The sequence below is a fragment of the Ixodes scapularis genome, unplaced genomic scaffold (assembly GCF_016920785.2).
Source record: "Ixodes scapularis isolate PalLabHiFi unplaced genomic scaffold, ASM1692078v2 PGA_scaffold1__304_contigs__length_218370807, whole genome shotgun sequence".
NCBI classification, from domain to species: Eukaryota; Metazoa; Arthropoda; class Arachnida; order Ixodida; family Ixodidae; genus Ixodes; species Ixodes scapularis.
The window spans coordinates 147,865,159-147,886,319 of NW_024609846.1; the positions used below are offsets into that span (position 1 = coordinate 147,865,159).

General features: G+C 43.3%; 1 protein-coding gene across 1 annotated transcript in view; it reads right to left on the reverse strand.

The window, feature by feature from the left end:
- LOC115323870 (membrane metallo-endopeptidase-like 1) overlaps window positions 1–21,161 on the reverse strand; it is a 128,338-nt gene that overhangs the window by 49,699 nt on the left and 57,478 nt on the right. The window contains exons 9-12 of the mRNA XM_029984378.4: window positions 19,791–20,028; window positions 2,514–2,612; window positions 2,357–2,434; window positions 614–729 (exon numbers count right to left, since the gene is read on the reverse strand). Of these exons, the coding sequence (XP_029840238.2) occupies window positions 614–729; window positions 2,357–2,434; window positions 2,514–2,612; window positions 19,791–20,028 (531 nt within the window). The remainder of the gene's footprint in view (window positions 1–613; window positions 730–2,356; window positions 2,435–2,513; window positions 2,613–19,790; window positions 20,029–21,161) is intronic.

Sequence of the window (21,161 nt, forward strand, 5' to 3'; positions counted from 1 at the left end):
ATTAACCTCAGAAGGATCGTTTATTTTTTTAATTATATCACTTATAATCTAAAGTTTTAAAACGGTCTTCACAAAAATTGAGATATTAATCTTCTTAGAATGGATGCTCGGGCGAGTTGGGTATTCATATTGTGGGAGAAGCGCTAAGTAGATTCACTCACCCTCAAACTCACACTCACACTCACACCAGAAAAACGGTCATTCACGTCGCGACGTGAATGACCGTTTTTCTGGTGTGAGTGTGAGTGTGAGTTTGAGGGTGAGTGAATCTACTTAGCGCTTCTCCCACAATATGAGATATTAATGTTAATCACGCACATATATAATTCATTGGCGGATTATTCGACAATGTTGGAATAATCAACACACTTTTATAAAAATACATGCAGTTAAGATTGACATACGCACATTCGAGAAGTAGTGACCAAAATGTTATTTTGCGCTCAAAGAGGGTTTATGAAAAGCAACTAGTAGTGTTTTACTTTTACAAGTCTGGTTGTTTCTATTACTCACTTCAGCGGGTCAAAACAAGGTAATCATAACGATCAATATAAATGTACCTCAATTCACATTTTTTTCTAGCATTTTACGGTTATAAAATGTAGTTACTCACTCAAATTCTTCCTCATTAGTCTGTAGACTTTGCATTCTCTTCAATTCAAGGTTTCTACGAAGCATGCTGTGTATTGTTATAAAGGGCGTCTGGAGCGTTATATTCACTCTGTCAACCTTGGAACAAGTTCAGAAACACTTTTGTAAAAACGCAATATTACATGATAAAAAAAAAACTTTTTTATGGTTTATGGAATGCGAGGAAATGCTGTAAGGCATTTTACATCGATATATCACCAGACAACAATTTAAGTTTGTATGTTACACCCTCCTAACAGCTTTCTGAAAGTCAAATGTTACTAACTTTGTACAAGCCCTGGAACTGGAAAAAAGAACCTTTAAATAAAAATAAAAAATGAAGTATTACAGAACTATCAAGTTCGGGCAATTTTGTTATATTTTGAGAAATCACGCCTTTCCTTCACCCATTCATCTCTTAAGGATATTTGTAAATGCCCCTTTTTATAACTAGGTCATACGGAACAAGTGGAACTTATATATATTGTTCCTTATGGCATCACTTAATCATTTTATTTATTACCTTTAAGCCAACGCTTGCCAAAAATCTGCAAGAGTCAGCTTCACGTTGTCTGGGGCCCGTCTCAAACTACACAGCCGGATATTCATTGTAGGACGCAAAGGCAAACAACACAAACAAAATGCTCTGAATAATCTAATAATAAATATTTAAATAATTAAGATCGCACACATTTAATTTCTAGCAGAATTATAGAAAGTAAAGCAAAAAAAGCTCGTGGATATAACTTTCACATTACAATAGGACTTTATGCGAAGAGAACATTAAAAATTGTATGCACACAACTTGCAACACCACAAATCTTCACTGCACTGAATAAATGCTGTGTGTCAACAGAGGCGGCAAACTTCTTCATTACGCATTATTTTAACGCAACAGGGGAGTTTTCCTTATAGGCACCGAAAAAGGCGGAAATCGTCCCACTGGCCAAAAATACGTGTGTAAAGGTGCCAATCATATTCATATAAAAGTGCCAAAAACGCCCTCTGATTATTATTTAAAAAAAGACTCGAAAAGGCGGTAGCTTAGGTATTGCCCTCGTTTTGGTGCGCAATAAGCACTCTCTAATACGATTGCGAACACACCGTCGATGTATTGCGAGACATATACTTTACTATTGCATTTGTTTTGATCGAGTTGCCTGTTTTTTTAGTCAAAGCCGTCCTGCTACTATGCTTGTTTGACATCCGTGATCGTTGATACAATTTTCGCATTGCTATTCTTTTTTTTTTTTTTCGCATCCATTTCGACCTTTTCAATTCTTTCTTGTGCTTTGGTTGGTTATAGCGCTTCCAAAAGAGCACGGATACGTTTCGCGTACTTTTCTTTCCACATCTAGAATATTATGGTAATCACAATTATCACCCTATTTTATGATTTTCCTCAATAGCAACCCATCAATTTGCTCTTTTTATAGCTCTCCTCCTACTCAAGGTACAAAATAAGAAGTTACTTCATGCCTATAGCGTACGCTTTATGAATATCAGCCTTTGCTCCTAAAGGTTACGGGTACCAACATAGGGATTGTAATATGATACATGTACCAATGCGCGAACGTCTGGCATACACGCACCCCCCCCCTTTCCCCTGAAAATAAAAAAGAAGATAATTAGAGCTATTTAAGTTACGAAATTACATATCAAACTTCAACCCTTAGGAATTACGATACAATGACTCATAACGTAATGTCCAGTAAGGTTTACTCACGAAAGTGTACAGCGTATTCAAGTATGTCATGTTGACAAAGAAATCGTCATAACCGATTCTGTATTTGACCTTTTTCAGCTGAAAGGAAAGAAACAATACGCATCACTGTCTAATACATTTTTTTTTTAAGTTACATAATCCAATATGTTCTTCTTACCCTATCAAGAGCTTTATTCATCTCTTTCCGATCCATCCATTCGTTCTTTTCGATTAGGTTTACCAATTCCTCAACGATGTAGCTGATCATTACAAGCGCCTGCAAATATAATTTTTGTTCAGTGACTGGTTTTATATGCACCTTACAAGGATTTCGAAAGACGTTTGGGAACACAGAATGCCTTCCTAAGGATTACTTTATTCTCATCAAGATGTTACCCGTGTTTATGTTTCTGTGTGTGTGTGTGTGTGTGTGTGTGTGTGTGTGTATGTGCGTACATTTATGTTTATATTGGTGTGGGTGGGAGTTTGTCTATGTGTGTCCGTGTGTGTGTGTGTTTGCGTGTGCGTGTTTGTTGCTCTTTAGTGTTTTCCTGAAGAAAATGATCTCAGAATGTTAAAAGAAAATTAAAATAATCTTTGGTGTTTTAGGAGGAGCGTCACACCCACAAAAATAAATCATAAATATCCCCTCGCAACATTAGTTGTTGGCCCATTGAACCAGGGAGTAGGGAATGACAGTATTGACAAAATGTACCGATATTTATTAGGAAAGTGGCGGTATTGAAAATATGTAAGTCGGTCGTACGTTTACTAGTTGATCATTTTTTATTCAGAGTTGCTAAAGAGGACTAATTACTAATCGCAGATTTATTCCCCTAATGGTGCAAACTCTAACATTTGCAACCCGCGGCTGAAATTTGCCCAAGAGGCAAATGAAATATTTTATTCACGCGTAAACTCCAGAATAAAAATTAGCAAGACGGGAATGCTGGGATAGTTGGAGTATTAGTAAAAGGTTGAAACACCACTGCACTCCCTTCCCTCTGAAAAAAAAAAAAAAGTTGACCAACATGAAACTACAAAAATTATACAAGACATTCATCTTAAAGAATTTGTTGCGGTATAAAAAAACAACTTGCACTAAAAATTGACTTGCACAGATAAAAAAACTATAATTAAAATAAGGCAGCAATGTCATAAAACATATTTTCTAGATACGGATATTTTTAAAGCGCTGGCGTATGTATACTAAACCAAGTAAAGACGCCAAATGACTTGATGAAGAACGTATCGTAGATCTCTCGCTTTGTTGCCTTCTCGGTGAAAAGGCCCTAAGACGAATGTGGCTCTTCTAGTAAAAGCTTTCCTACAAGCGACCCAGCGAACCTATAAAAGTAAAAGACACAACTTGAGTCGCTTCGTACAAATTTTCTTTCTAATCCGGTTTTTTTTTTTCGCGTTTAAATTCATTTGTTGAATTCTGCATTCGACTCTGAGAAATTTCTTGCGGTCAAGAAAAAATTATATTTCTTTACTCGTTGTGGTATAGAGTTCAACACCTTAATTTGTTGAATTGCCTACCGATAAATGTGAAAGAAGTGAATCCGAGAAATTATCTCAGGCAAAAACGTTGCCTTACGTTAGTCGTCCAGGGTATAAAATCCCAGCTTGGTGTTGGGGAAAACTAAATTATGGGATGCCTTGAAGTATGTGAAAGCCGTTTCTTTATTTTTGTGAATCTACAAGCATTGGAGTGTTTCTAAATTGGTTATAAAATAAAGACAAGGAATGAGGATTATTAGTTTTCTTTTTCATTTCCTATCAATTTTAGAAACCCTCTTGTTTCATTTTATGATGAACTGCTGAAAGATTCAAACATTTTACTTCGTAAAATGTGTAGGATTTAAAAGCTCAGGAGCTGTAAAATTCCACAAACGCGTTACAAACTACTTATCTGCTTCTTATTTGTCCCAAAACAGACCTTATGCGCATATTTTATTCGCTCGCGTAGTCTCCTGTTTCTAACGCTGCCATGTGCTTATTTCCGCATACCAACTTTTCGTTATGACGTCAGGCGTAGGTGTGTATGTTGAGAATTTTATGAGAACTCCCTTTAGGCCTGCTAAGAAACGCCGAGGACTATTGACCAAAAAAAAAACAATATTAGAATATTTAGGCTTCTCCCATCCTTAAATTTTATATCTGAATCCCGTGAACCTTTTGGTTTCTGTTGCAGCAGCTCAAATTGCTTTTTATTTAGAAAATGTTGTCATGAGAAAATAAAAAAAATAAAGATTCAGCATCCGAATGGTTCTCACCTCATTAATTAAAGGCTTAAAAATACAATAGGTGCTTCTGAATGCAGTTCCAGTTCTTTAAGCAAGCATGATTATGCGTTTTATTCGATGATTATTTAGCGAAATTCGCACAGCGGCCACGCCGCAGAGTGGATGACACAATTCAAAGAATATGTTAAGTGAGTTACGGTATGGAGACTTGACGAAGCTGCATGACGCTTCGTTCGTCACCATGCGTGTCAAGCGTTGCGCAAAACAATGCACAGCCGTCAACCTAACCGGCTCAGACATGTGTGTCATATGTTGCTCAACTACATGCGCCCGTACATGGCGAACGTGGTCATAAAGCTTATACATTATTACACCAATAACACTGGATTTTTTAAGAACAAGATCCGTTAGACAGATTTGAAGAAACCGCCGTTCATCTGCAAAAGCAGACCGTACAAGTTCACGTTTTTGTTGTTTGGTCTTTCTAAATTGTCTGTGAAGTTTGCACGTTTATAGACCTTGCACTTGGTGACGACAAATACAAATATTCGATGGTATCTATAGATTAGGCTGTCATCTTCTACAGCGGCCGCTGATAGTGGTCTTTTCGGAAGATATCAGGCGGCGTCCGTACGCCAAAACCCACGTCCATTCTGGAGATTCTCCCCATTGCCGTCACCGGACGACGCACAACGGCGTCGTATGTTCAAAGGCGCAGAAACGTCCCGTCTCTCTCTCTTCCCCCCCCCCCCTCCCCCCTCCTTGCCGCTACCGCTTCGTGGTTCGGGATGGGTTCTCCGGTGTGTCTGCACGGCGCTCGCTCATTTATGCTCCTCTCCACCCCCAATACAGCAATTTTTCGCAGGTCTCTTTGCAAGGAGTGAGAGTGTCAAGTTCGTCGCGCTGAGCACTGACCAGAGTAGACGGAGAGCGTTAGCGGCACGAGAAAAGAAAATGGCGCGGGACCGCGGCTCTAACGCAGCAGATGCAGCGCGTAAGCGCCTTTCCCACATCTCCTGACGCCCATCTCCTTCAACTATTCCACCAGAAAGAAAGCTCCTAAAGAAAATATACTAAAGTACGTAAACTTAAAGTGAATCTCCCAAAGCACATCTTTCAGCAACGCAACAGCTGCCGCCGTCTATCGCAGCATACTTTGCGCTATCGTTTGCAATGTTTTAAGGCTTTACAAGCCCCATCTAGAATTTCGGATTATAGTGCTTTAGCAGATACGTAACGATGGTTTCCCGATACATCCTTGCAAGTCTCAGCTGACCGCTTCTAAGATCAAGCTGCTAGAGTTTGTCTTCGAAATAGGCGCATTGTGTAGTGTATATTCGGACAGAGTCGAGGCCGCAACTGCTTAAAATAACCGCTATGACAAAGTTACGATATCACGTAACCTTGGCGCACGATAGTGCAGCGCGCGCAGCTGGCCAAGTAGGCAGCGCGGCCGTCGCCTAACGATTATCGCGCTCCCCTTCCGCGCAGAAAGCCAGGGTTCGATTCCTGGCCGCGGGTACGCATCTGTGTTGACCCTAATGTGATGTTCTGGTAAATTCGAGAATCCTGTTGCTTGTTCGAGGTGCGAATATTCTCGTCGCCGAACCTTCTAGGCGGATTGTTCCAGAAGCCAACGCGTGTACAAAGGGGCTCCCATGGCGATCCTCAGTCAGTTTTCGCCCCAGCGTTCGACTCTGCTGCCACTCCGCCTTCGACGCCCGCGACGCTCTGCATTCTTCTGCTCCCTTTTTTTTTTATTTTTGAGCACAAGTTCGCTTCATTAAACGTTTAGTTTCTTCAGTTATCATCGCCTCATCAATTGTCATTCGTAACAATAGCATAATAACAATACTGTTCAACACAGACACCCGGGTGACAGCGTCGCATTATTTTGATGAAAAGAAACAAGTCATGCGTCACTAAATTGCATTTTCCCTTAAAGTGGAACAGTTCTGCAACAAATAAATGGATGTAGTGGTCATGTGGACCTCCGTGTTCGCTGCTGGCTTCACCGTTGACGGCCCAGCTTATGGCACTGCTCTCTCCAGAGTCGGGACGCTTTCACTGGCGATCCTTCGCCTGGGGAAACACTTGGTGTTAGCCTAAAGTTGTAGTCGACGTCAGTGTAAACTGTAAAGTTTGTCATCCCAATCAAACGAGGCCTTCTTGAAGTGATCACGCTGGCTGTGATGAACCTCTCGATTATCCAGCTATTCCTTACAGAGAGCTGGTTCCCACACTCCTTTGCTTTGCAACCTAGTCCCGGTGAGAGGTTTCGGATAAAGACGGTGTCGCCCACGTAGAACCTTCTAACTCTCAGCAGATTCGCTTGTGAATTGGGAGGTCAGAATGTAGTCTGATCTCGGGAGACCCTATTGTCCGGGACATTATCAGTTCTCCGTGAGTCTTTGCAGTTTCTCAGAAAGATATGCTGTGCAAAAACGTGAAATCATGCACTGCGCGTCTTGCCTTAGCTTAGTTTCCTTAATGCAGACTTTACTTCACCTACAAATATTTCTGACATGCCAGCGCTTCCCGGATAATATGGAGTTGTGTATACAAAATAAAGGACGCTAAGTTTCCAACTATATTTTATGTTGCTTTTGAAAGCCGTTTTATTATCGGAAGCAATTATACCTGGCACACCATGAGTGGCGAACAGCTCCCTTACCATTATGATCATGGCGGCAGATTTTGTGAACGCCATGATCTCTACTTTGTCCCAGATGGAAAATATAACCACCCCAATAAGGAAACTCTTCTCTCCTACAGTTTTCTCAAAGTTATGCGCACGTGGTTCCGGGACTGTTCTGGCTTTATCCAAACGTGATCTGGTGCCTCGGGTCGATCTGCCTGTTTTCTTGTCACTGTTGACAGCATCGTAGGCAACCTTCCAATTCTTTATCAACTTTGGGCCAGCAAAAGTCCGCCCTAGCCGACGTTTGATTGCAGTAATTTTTAGATGGTTAACATGTAGAAACTGCACTACATTTCTTGTAGACGAATTATGAACAACCACTCTATTGCCTTACAGATTACAGTCTCTATGCAGAAAAGGTTTTTTGCGCCTCACCTCAAAAGGTGAAAAGGTTTCTCCAAGTATTTTCTGTGTCCACCCGGAAAGTATCTATAGCATGACCTTTCCTAGAGGGAGTCTTGATTAGTCAGCTTGGTAATGGCTGCTTGTTTCAGAGGTGGATACTTGGCGGCTTCATAGAGAGTAAATCACTAGGTGGTACGGCCTTGTCGACGTAACCTGGTGCTAGAAGGGGGCTTAACCCATCTGTGTCGGTGCTGTCTATGCCCGATAAAAACGCGAGCTTGTAGACATACGCTGGCAGCAACAGATTTGACTGCAGCATATTCACGGACAGAGTATGCGGCAGTAGCTTGTTCGTGCCAAACATTCCAAGGTATAGTTCTTTATCGGTCAGGATCATTAATTTTGTTTACGATAGTAACAAATGTATTTAACACCGTACACCACAGCGCACCGTTCTTAGATAGTTTTTCGGTGATTAGGCTCGCTTCTCCTGAATATTTATGATGCATAAGCTATCGATACTTTTGCACCGTCAATGTTCCGATTGAAAGAGCTCCACCAACCTAACAGGTAAAGTATCACACGACAGTACTAGCGGACTATTTAGGTATAACTGCACTAGTACTTTTTCAGCGCTAAGAAAGTATTTTATGTGCCGAAATATTTTCTAATGTCCAGGTCCATTTTCTATTGGGATCTAGAAGGCGAGGTAACAACTCTGTGACTTTTTTTTTTTTTTTTTTAACAAACCTTCTGCAACTGTTGACTAGCACCCAAGAAGCTTGAAGCTCCTTTTTGTTCATGAGATTTTCCGCGTTCTTGATTGTGGTCCATTTTCCTTTGCTCGGGTGAATGATAGCAGACTCAATTATGCGTCCTAAGTATTCGATGCATGTTCTCAAAAACTCGCACTTCTTTTTGTTCACCAGCAACTGTGATCCCGTAAGCACTTCATCACTACTTCGAATTTTTCGTCGTGCTCCCTAGCTGTTGGGCCGAGATGACGATATTATCGAGGTATACTATAAACCCGGGTATGTGCCTAACAGCAAAGAGTCCACCGCACACTGAAACATTCATGGCGCCGCATATATAGTAAAAGAAAGTCTGAAAAAAAATGTGTGTCCCTTTTAATGTTTTCAGCGAGAGCACTTCCGCTGATTTATTATGGGATAACAGCTGCTGATTCGCTTGAGTAAGATCAAGTTACATATACAGTCTGCTTAATCCTATAGCTACGCAAACAACTCGGCGACAGTCCGTAATGTGTACACATAGCTCTTGGCAGCCTTGTCAACTATGCTAGGATGATCGTCGCACAGGCGTAATGTCCCTCCTTTCCTTCTTACTACAATGAGTGGTGCGGCCCCGGTGAAGGACTGCGTTGACTAAAGATGCCTTGCTGTTCCAGGTGGACCAACTATTTACGTCCTCTTCAAGAGCGAATGTACTAATGGGCTCTTTAATTACGTTGGCTGCACGTCATTGAGCTCAAAGCGAATTGGGGCTCCTTTGATAGCCACAAGGTCTCTACAAAAACCTCAGGAAATCATATTGATAGCTCTTTCTTAGAGGTACTGACGTGTCTGATGCTCTGAAGCTCGACGCTAGGGTCCGGAACCAATTTTGTACAGCAAGCTTTTTCCTTCTTTTGCAACGGCCATTACTAGCAACTAGCTATGAGTCATTTAAACATTAGGTTCACCATTGCATCGAAGTGTTGGAAGTATTTCTTTCGATCATGTGCCCTTGATGGTCCCCTTTCTTTCGTAAACTCGCCAAAACAATATTTTCTTAAATCAACGAGCAAAGTGCTCCAGACTTAAAAAAAACGAGGCAAAGAAATTAATTTTTCTTGTCCATACATGCTAAGCCCATTCTCGTTTTGGTTTTGGTAGAGGCTGACACACTACCAAAAAGAACTTAAACCAAAATGCATTCCCACAACAAAGAGAGCACGAAACTAAGAAGTGTACAAAATACATATTTTTCCAATTATACAAATCTATTTATGATCAACAAATTGAATAAATATACTTTTAATGGAACGTGGTGTTAGTATTTCAACGAAGAAATTGTTCCATACTTCCATATGTAGTTTTGTTTACTTAATTTTTATAGACACCAGAAACATTTCTTTGAGCTTATGTAGCTCCCAGATAAAAAAGCTTTTATCAAGTTTATAAACTCTGCTGCGCTGAATTTCTGTTCTCTTTTGTTCCCCTCCACGCTTGCGACGGAACTCTTACTTCGGCGCGCCTTCACTGGATGCTCTGTTGTGCCGTACCTATGATATACTGTACCACTGTACCTCTGAATCACTGGCGCAAATAGCCCTTCACGACGCGCACCCATACGTCGGCAAACATCACTCATGAGGGCCCTCATTCACCCTCACTCACCCTCATCTTCACGGGTGAGGTGAGGGTGAATGAGTTTCTGAACCAGGAAAATTCATGAGTGTGAGGGTGAGTGAGGGCCGTCAGGGCTGTGAGGACCGTGAGTGCGTGAGGGCTGTGAGGGCGGCGAGTGCGTGAGGGGTGGGAGGGCCATGAGTGCGTGAGGGGCGTGAGGGCGGTGAGTGGCGTGAGGGCCATGAGTGCGTGAGGGGTATGCGGGCGTGAGGGAAGTGAGTGCGTGAGGGGTGTGAGGGCCATGAGTGCGTGAGGGGCGTAAGGGCGGTGAGTGCTTGAGGCCCCCTTAAGGTGGAGCAACTTTCTCAGCAATTTGTTTATTTATTTATTTATTTCCAATACTACTAACCCCATTCGGGGTTGTTGTAGGGTGGTGCAGTTGGAAATATTGCAAGTAGAGAAAAATATTATTCAACACACATTTTGCAGGTCAATATTCAAAGCAAATTGAGAAATTAAGAATAAAAATTAGTAAACAATTTCAATGCAATAGATATATTGCACTTTTAAAAACAGCATAAAATATTACTTTATGATGAAATGTGGGCATCTACATCATCTAGGAAGATTTTAATAGGAGAGGAATGAACAACATTTTGAGGCAGGTGGAAATTAAAGCGGTTATTATGAGCGACGCTTTCCTTGTAAAGCTTGCCATGGTTGTACCGTGTTAATCGTTTGCTTGTATGGATAAGATAATTTTCTTTTGGTAGGTTGAAGCGATCGTTGACTAATTCGTATAGAAATTTAAGTCTTGCCATTTTTGCTCTTTTTTTCTAGAGAGGAGAGACCCAGCTGCCTGCAAAGTTCAGAGCGAGAGACGTGCCTACTATATTTATTGCAAATAAACCTCGCGGCCATTCTCTGAACTCTTTCTATCTTATTGATGCCGGAGACTGTGTGGGGGAACCAGACGACGTTGGCGTACTCGAGCGTAGGACGTATTCAAATTTTGTGGGCTAGTAGTTTAGTGGCAGGAGATGCAAATTTCAAAACTCGTTTAAGGAAACTCAGTTTCTTTAAAGCTTTATTAGTTGTGGAGTGAATGTGTGAGTCCCAACCCAAATTTTGATTTCTGTTGAGGCCGAGGTATTTGTATTCACTGACTTGTTCCACGAGGTTATTGCCTATCTGGTAAGGAAAGGAGTATTGTTGTCTTTTATTGGTTATTGTCATAAATACAGTTTTATTCGAATTTATTTCCATCTGCCAATCATTGCACCAATTTATGATGTGTTGAAGCGCATTATTTAGGTTAATCTGGTCATTTGAGTTATTTATTTGTGAATAAAGTATGCAATCATCAGCAAAGAGGCGAATTTTTACGTTCACATCTTTGACCAAGCCATTTATATATATTAAGAACAAAAAAGGTGCCAGTACTGATCCCTATGAGACTCCCGATAAAACTTTGCCTTTGAATAATGAGTGCGCATTAAGTGATACGTACTGGTAGCGATTTGAAAGGTAGTCTTCAATCCACTTGAGAATTTTTTCTGCTCCTAGTATAGATTCTAGCTTAAACAATAGCTTTGGGTGAGATACCTTGTCAAAGGCTTTTTTTGGCAGATCGATGAATATGGCGTCAACCTGTCCTCTACTGTTTATGACAGTGGAAAAATCGTGAATACTTTCAACAAGTTGCGTCACTGTTGTAATGTGACGTCTGAAACCGTGCTGATATGGATTAAGTATGTGGTTGTTCTCGATGTGTGTGGAGACATGCTTCAGAACAATGTGTTCGAGCAATTTACAGCAAGTTGAGGTAAGGGAGATAGGCCTGTAGTTCGCCAATTCGTTTTTGTTTCCAGATTTACGAATGGGGATGAGGATTTTCGCTAACTTCCAATCTTTTGGAAGTTGACCTTTGTTAAGTGATTGTGTAAATATTATAACAATATATTTTATTACCCATTCGGCGTATCTTTTTAGAAATTCATTTGGTATATCGTCCGGCCCAACACTTTTTTGTGTGTTAAGGTTGAGTAGAAGAGATAAAACACCCTGTTCGGTAACTACAACGTCATTCACAGCCAAGACTGGGGAATTGGACGCGAATGAAGGTTCATTACCATTATTTGTTGTAAAGACCGAAATAAAATAATAATTGAAGGCTTTTGCAAGATTCGCTTTGTCACCGAAGAGCGTTTCTAGATTTGATTTGATTTTTTTTTTTTGGGGGGGGAGGTTAACGTAGTTCCAGAATTTGACGGGTGAAGATTGAATAAACGATTGAAGAGTGATTGAAAAAATTGTATTTAGCCGACTTAATTTTTTGTTCAAGATCGCTGTTGAGTAATGCCCTTTTGTTCTTATTTAGAGGAGTTTTGGTTTTCTTTGCCTTCTTACGAAGCCTATTTATTTTGCGCTTCACAAGGATGATTTCTCGCGTTATCCAAGTGATTTTCTTAATTAGCTTAGTTCGTTGTGGAATAAAACATGAGACGCACGTGTTAACTGCCGTTTTGAATTCGTTCCAAAACATATCTACAGTGGTACGGTCGCTCTTGGACAGTAGAAGAAAGTTATCGAAATCTGTATAAAAAAGTCGAGTACACCAACGTCATCTGCTCTGTCAGAGGTGAAAACCTTATAAATATGGGGATTGCCAGAAGTTGGGATGTTCGTTTTGAAGCAGCATAAAACCATCTCATGATCAGATATGCCATTTAAAAATTCTAGACTCTATTCGTCTTTCGGGAAATGATCGGTCGCAAAGACGAGATCGAACACTGATTGCGACGTTCCTCGAATACGGGTATTTTCAGTAACTATTTGGGTGAGGTTATAATGAAAACATAGATCTGTAAGGATATCTGCGCCGAGGAAGGATTTTGTACATTTCGATAGAGAGGGCCATTCTAAAGAACGGAGATTGAAGTCACCTGCAATTATAATCTTACTGCTCATATCAATATAATCATTGATATAACTGTGCATACTCTTGAAAAAAACCCTTAAGTGGGAGGTCTATAGACAACAAGTATATAGCAGAACTTCTGGGCAATCGGGTAAGGGGGTACATAAAATGCCATTCTTTACAAGAATCGCTACTCCGCCACCGCGAAAACCTCTATCCTTGCGCAGAATAGTATAGTTTGGGGGCGTGATTTCACAGCCTAGAATGCTGTCTGATAGCCAAGTTTCTGTCCTTGCTATTATATCAGGTTGGGTATTCAAAATAGCAGCTTCAAGTTTATCAGTTTTATTTACGATGCTTCGTGCGTTTAGGTTTAGTAATCGAAATCCATACTCATGGTTGACTTGAGTAGGGCTTGGCCACGTACTGGGGTTCCGGGTTTCCTCAGGTATGGAAACCTTAATGTTTATGCCTTCATTCCAAATGTATAATGTGCCATTTATCTTAATTTTGTCATAGGTAAGCGTGACCTTATCACCAGCACGTTTATTTGATTTCGAGCTATCAAGTATTTTTTTTTCTAATGCCCTGAACTCGCTTTCAATAGTCTTCACTAATCGAGAGTCGTTCATTTTTTAATTTATTGCAGTTGCGTAAAATATTCAATTTATCTTTAAAGTTTACGAGTCAAAATATTACTGGACGGGTTTTGCCATGAGCTGGCTTCCTAAGGCGATGTTTGCGATCGATTACATTAATCTTTACGTTCAGTTTTCTACCAAAAATCACTTGTTACCATATACTCGAGAGTGCTACTCTCTTCGTTAGGTAGTTCAGAAAGACCAAAAATACGTAGATTGTTTCTTCTGCTACGGTTTTCTAAATCATCAATTTCGTTCAAGAGTGGTGTGATGGTGGCTTTGAGGTGGTTGGTCTTGTCGCAGTTTTTGTTCACAACGGACCTGGGTCCTTCAAGGCCTTCGAGTCGCGATTTTATTTTCTCTAGTCTCGATGTTGTCTCAGCCTGGCTCAGCTTAATTTCCTTAGTTAACATTTCCATCATCACAGCCGTGGGAGGACCGGGATAGGTCTCTATATCTCCGCACAGCATAAGCAAATCAGCAAATCGTGCACGCATTCTACACAAAGAGGCAAAACAGGTCTTTGGGCACGGCAGCAAAAAAGGCAAAGTTTGTTGCTACGGTAACAGAAAGGATATCGTTTTCCTACCTGTGCAATGAACACGAAGTGGTTAACGACTATCACCTTGGCGATGCCACCGTGCCCACATGGGAGTGCAGATCGCGAGTGGTCTTTTGTACTTGGTAGCGCTGGCGCTGAGGTAGCCGATGTCGATGGCGATGTGAATCTTGAGAGTTCTAGGTTTTCGTTGAAGGTCCACCGAAGAAACTTTTGGTCTGTATCAGTCGCTGTTTCCTTGTTATCAGCCGTGACGATGCACTCAACTCGATGAATCGCCACCGGGCAGCTTTTGACGGGGTCACAGGCCCAGTGCGGCGTCAAAAGCAGCAGTACCTGTGCAATGAACACGAAGTGGTTAACGACTGTCATATTGGCCACGTACCCGGCCCACAGGAGAGTGCGGATCGCGGGTGGTCTTTTGTATTTGGTAGCGCTGGCGCTGAGGTAGCCGATGTTGATGGCGATGTGAACCTTGAGAATTCCAGGTTTTCGTTGAAGGTCCACCGAAACAAATTTCGGTCTGTATCAGTTGCTGTTTCATTGTTATCAGCCGTGACGATGCACTCAGCTCGATGAATCGCCGCGGGACAGCTTCTGACGGGGTCACAAGCCCAGTGCGGCGGCAGAAGCAGCAGTACCTGTGCAATGAACACGAAGTGGTTAACGACTGTCATCTTGGCGATGTCACCGTGCCCACCCCGTCAAACGCTGCAACACCGCCTGCAACACCAAATGTTGGTGTTGCTGGCGGGTTGTTCCCTAGCTTTCCCTAGATCGACACGAATTGCAGAGGTCGGGTCCGAATCGAAACAAGTGAGCAACTGGAAGCAATTCGAAGACGTTTGAAGCGACTGCATTCAATCAGGAACGCGATATTTTCTCGTAATACCTTGTGCCGGTGATGATGACAACAATAGACTTGGCTCTGGTTTGAAATGCATCGTTTTTGGAAATAAGCGGTTTCAGAAAGATGCATATACTTAAAGAGATTTAAATGCATAAAATCATGTTAATAGCGCGTAATTCTGTGTCTAAAAAGTGAAAGCCGTTTACAAATCCCTGTAACGCCGAATTGGAGCGCAGCTCTTGAGGAGGAGGAGTGAAGGGTACTGAGGGGAGGGTAGACCCCTCCCCCTTCTCCTCCTCCCCTCATTCTTTAAAATGCTACGGGGGGGGGGGGGTGTCACGTGACTTCGGGGAGGGGGTCACGTGACCTCGGGGAGGCGTGACCTGGGGGTGACCTCAAGGCCACGTGACCCCAAAGGTGACCCCCACGTGACCTTGGGGTCACGTGACCTGGAGGGGTCACGTGACCTCGGGGGGTCACGTGACCTCAGAGGGGTCACGTGACCTCAGAGGGGTCACGTGACCTGGGGGTCACGTGGGGTCACGTGACCTTGAGATAACCTTGGAAGGGGTCACGTGACCTTGGGGGTCACGTGACCTCGGGGGTCACGTGACCTTGGGGAGGCGACCACGTGACCTCGGGGGTCACGTGACCTCAGAGGGGTCACGTGACTTGGGGGTCACGTGGCCTTCAAAGGGTCACGTGGGGTCATCTTGGGGTCACGTGACCTTGAGATGACCTTGGAAGGGGTCACGTGACATCGAGGGGTCACGTGACCTTCAGGGGGTCGCGTGACCTTGAGATGACCTTGGGAGGGGTCACGTGACCTTGGGGGTCACGTGACCTTGGGATGACCTTGGTTACGCCGACGCCGACGCCGACGGCGACGCCGCTCAAGCCGGGAACGGGCCCCTAAGAGCTGCGCTCTAAAAGTGCAAGAAAAATAGAATTTCATGATGATGTCCGCGTTGCTGGTGCTGCGACGTCAAGTTTCTGGGTGAAATTACCTTATCCCAAGCGGGCCTGAGTGGCGTGAGGGCCATGAGTGCGTGAGGGGTATGAGGCGTGAGGGCCATGAGTGAGTAAGGGGCGTGAAGGCGGTGAGTGGCGTGAGGGCCATGAGTGCGTGAGGCGCGTTAAGGGTATGAGTACGTGAGGGCCGTGAGGGCGGTGAGAGTAGTGAGGGCCATGTGTGCGTGAGGGCCGTGAGGGCCATGAGGTTCAGTGAGGGTGAGTGAAGGGCTGAAGGTGAGTGTGGTTGTGAGAATGAATGTAAGTAAGGGGCTGAAGGTGAGTGTAGCTGTGAGGGTGAGGGTGAGTGAGGGGCTTAGGTGAGTGTGGCTGTGAGGGTGAGGGTGAGTGAGGGCGACCTAAAATGCCGACCTCTGCGCGCACCGCGTGGACGTAAGCGAAGTCCTACTGAAAGAGGAAGTTTTCGTTCGGTAAACGACCACTGTGCAGGTAAAGTATGAAAACAGTGTCCCCCACATCGCGTGTGTCGGGTCAGCGTAAGCCTCCCGACGACACGTGGATGAGAACCGAGGCTCTGTTTGTAGATGCCACCCCAAACGTTGACGGATGTCCTCGCGATCCCAGCGACGCGCTGCACTTAAGTAGGATCGTACCTTCAGAATCATATCGACTTAATCGAGCAATGTACGTACACTGCCACACTAACTGTCCAGCACTGCACAAAAATGTGACGCAGAAATATGAGGAGCCAGGAGCGAAGAACATCACAACTAGACAGTTGAGCCCAGAGTATAGAAAAGCAAAAACAAAAAAGGCCGATACCCCAACTTTCGCTACGCTGATTCTTGACGAAATACGTTAGAATTTAGCGTAGGGGTTCCGATCCAGCAAAGGACGGAAATTCGAACCTCGAACTTAGAGATTCTATCTGTTCTCCCGGGCGCCGCCGGTTTCAAATGCGGCCAGTACAGCCTCTCTACCGCCGCCTCCGTTCCGCGTACATTTGTCATATAAAAAAGCCAATCTTTCTTTTCGGGTGTCGGCGGCTTCGTGCAAAAGGTGTCGTCACTGCGCCTCGGTTTTACGTTGTCGCGTACGTTGTGTCAACGCCAATGCCGTTTCATCCCCTTCCCTCCCACTCCAGCGGCGCGTTATAGAAAGCGTGCCAGAAGACTCTTATCCTTCTTTTAAGAGGGAAAGTGAACGTAACAAGCGAACAATCAGAGCGAAAGAGCACGGCGGTCACCTTGCCGCGGCCTTACGAAACCGGTCCAGTCCTGTTCAGTCCTATCCACGACCGTCCAAACGAACGACAACATGCACGAGGGCAATACGATCTGACGCATTTTAAAATATTAGCCTTAACTAAGAAACGCTGCATGGAAAATATAACGAAAACATTTTCGGTTGAGGAACTCCGGCAAAATATTGATGGTCATTGATTTTTATCAAGCCATTTCACAATATACTAAATATTAACCAGTGAGTACGTCTACGAGGTATTTAACCAAAATATTATTTTTCTTCCAGAAAATGAATTGTGAAGTTTATGCGTACACCTTCACATGATTAGCTGCCCCTTTGCTGGCAACAACGAGCATGGACTCTGCTGACGTTAAATGTTCTACCCGAAAGCAGACGACGCTCCATACTCCAAGGCTTTTTGCGTTGTAGTGAGAGTGAGCGTCTGTAGTTTTGCCATTTGAATCTGGTTGAGGCTGTTAGCGGCATTCGATGGAGGGTGGAAAAATCGGTGATTGGCTGAGGGGTGCGATAACACCACGAAGAAATGCAGTAGAGTGAGTTGGTTTCCGACCGAGAAGTGCTTGAGACAGAAGTGGGTCCGAGTAATGAAAGACAAAACACTTCTGCGATGAAAACAATTCACTAGATCTTCAACAAAATGCGTGCACCATGTAGCGCAAGGTCGCCACACACATACACGTTCATCCGGCTTCGTGGAGAAAGTCAACCAACCCGGCCCCTGACATCCGCCGTCCACGAGGCCTGTCCCATTGCAAATCGAAGCCTCGCCCCATTATTTGAAACGTTCTGCTTCTTCTGCTTCTTCTGCTTCGGCTTCTTCGCTGCCATGGCGCTATGCAAAATGGCGCTTCTGAATCTGCGACGAATTGTCGTGTCGGAGAGCGTTTAGTGTCAGGTGCTCTTGGATTTCTCTGGCAGAAAGAACGGAATAATCGGAGGCAGCAGCAGCAAATAACGGTCTTCGTCCTCGGTCGCTGCTTATGGTGAATACCACCGAGGTGCATCGTGGACCCGGTCTTCATAACAAAAAGCTTGAATGATGACGTTGTTAGTGTTTACGGACCTATTTACGAAAGTCCCAATGGCCCGCTGCGAGTTCTTTTTTTTTTGAGCGAGCTGAATGAATTTTTGTTTGTCCGCTTCCGGAACTCTGGTTATGATGACGTGCTGCAATTGTTCTGACAGAAATGCAAATGTATACCTTCCTCAAGCGCAATTTTAGCAAGAGACACGTTTCCTTTATGTTTTCAATAAAGAAAATTTATGCGCCGCTGTTGCATCTTGTGAGAAAAATTCGAATGCTCATTTGCATGGCTTTTCGTGGGATAATTCCACCTACACGCAGTTTCATCCCACAGCTTCAACACGAGATGCTCCGCGTAGCATGCAACGGACGAACGAGACGATCACGCGGAGCAATCCACTGGCAAACGCTCCGATGACGCGATAAGAGTGTATCTTTTGCCGCGCGCTAGATGTGCATGCGCGGCAGTCGCACTCTTTAGGGCAGCGTTATAAGACCTGATGCCACGCCTCCCATGTTCCCTTTAACTGTGATTAAGACAGTAGAGTTTGCGCAGTTATCTCTTAAATATTCCGTTTGCTAAGTGTATCGTTCGAAGCAGTAATGGCATTGCATCTGCTCAGTAAGTTTTTTTTTTTTTTTAAATGGTGTCAAGTGTTCATCAAATTATGTGATTAACAGTAAGCAGCAATGTGGATGCCTAGAGCCATCTCAAAAAGAGTGGTAGAAAATGTTTCTATTTTCCTTTACAAAATATTCCATTTGATGTTCAGACAGCTGCTAGTGATCGCGACATGTTTGTGGTTCTGCTGCAGAAGCTTGAGGCTGTGGACACATGTGAAAGTGCTCGCTTTTTCTCTCACAGAGAAGCCACGGTTTTTAGAATTATAAAGTTTGACCATTGTAATCAAGTCCAAACAACACTACGCGTACTTAGATTCCACAACAACCAAAATATAGTGTGATTACTCAGCGCCTTCCTGGCTCAAAAGATATAAGGACGACTTGCTGGTTGTGCTACTCTTTAGGCGCTCACGGTATGCCTATGACTACACCGTTGTGCCCAGTTCTGGTTACTCTGGCACTACCAACAAATTGCGTTTCTCATTAGCTCCCACTTCCAGGCGCCATGTGGTCCTTGTTCAATGCTATCTCCGGCTCCCCTCACATTTTTTGTTTGTTTGTTTTGTTTTGTGTTTATGCAACTGAAAATGTTTCTATTTAGAAACGTACTTCAAGACTGCTGCTATTACTTGTTCTGAAGTACGTGACTGCTTCATCTAAATCCGAACAGTAATGCAGTCCCAGGAAGTTTAGTATAATTGTATGTTGTATAATTTATTCCTCATATGTGTCACTGTTTTTATTTAGGTAGGCAAATCTGTGACGTTCTTTTATATAGTTTCTTTTAGAACATGGAGTCTGGCATGCATAAGAATTGCCATACGATCAAAAATATTACTAAGCAGTGTGTTCCCGAATTAGGTGGGTAATCCTCAAAATTACTCTTATTATTGAGCTACGAGATATCTATAAATGATCAGTAACTTATGACAAATATGATCAAATCTTACTCTTTGTTTCTCGATCGGAGGAAAATATCTTTCCAAGTACAAGTTTGCTGCAGGAGCATACATCGTTGTTTCTTCTGTTACCAGTGCATCCAAACAGAGTTCCTTCCATTCTTTTTCTTCCTCGAAGCTGAAATTTGCTTCTTTCTTAAATGTTTGCCAATGCTCCTCCAGTTTTCCTCCGGCAGTTTTAATGTAATCTAGTATCAACATCCAACCCATGTAATTCTGCAAGAGGTTACTGGAAAAATAGGAAACCAGTTGTGGTGTTACGAAATGTATAATTGTGGAAACGGTAGACAGGACAGAGAGCAAGCTAGTTTCTACAAGTACGGACTCCTGTTAATGATTTAATATTTTTCTGCTTCGATTTTAAACAGCAAAGCCTTTACAAGGAGACAAGAATTTAATGTGCGTTAGAGATGTACGATTCGGTCGATACGCAGCCATTCGTACGAGGCACAGGAATTAAGCAAGTGTTGATTTTAACGTACGCACGCTTGAAGCCAGGGAGAGCAGGGACGGATCGGGACAGTGTTATATGTGTTTTTTCGCACAATAACAACTTTTACAGGCTCCCACGAATCTGTTCTGCCCGATATATCTATATATATATATATTTATATAATATATATACCACGCCTCAGTGTCCCATCCAACATACCTTTCAGTTTCATTATTTGTATTGCTTCCTTTCTTAGCCTTGTTAGCAAGGATGTTTTACTTTACGTGATAGCGAAAGCGATGCTCCTTGCGAAAGCATCTTCCCCTGAAAGATGCTCGCACTGCATCAGCGCGCGTGTTTGGGAGGTACACTGAAAGCTGGGAGCTCGCTCTTGTAGCCTCTGCTGCGCTGGCACTTATAATGAAACGGAGTGTACAAATCTCTAGTAAGGCAGCGTAATGTCGCATCTTCGAAACGCGAGACACAAATATTATATTTCGCTGACCTGGAGTGCTTCTAAAATCTTGAGATCTACGGACCTTTGGCGCATTTACACTTGCGGATTCGCAGGCGTATCCGTGCATGCGGAAAGTGGATTTTGGAGCAGGGTGGCGAAATCGACTCGTCGCTGGCTGAAAATTTGGATCAGTCCGGGACCTATATTCAGATTTTCCGCCAGCGACGGGTTGATTTCGCCACCGGGCTCCGAAATGCACTTTCCGGAAGCACGGATTCGCCCGCGAAACCGCAAGTCTAAACGTGCCATTGGATCGAGGGAGATTTGAAAAGGACTTTGAACGGATGCGTGCGCCTGCCTCCGCGACGTCCAATCAAGGATTTTCCGGCACAAAGTCCTGGGTCTTTGGCGGAAACGCCACCCCTCCACTGCACAACCCACAAGCCACGAGTCATCCAGGGTGTTACAAGCT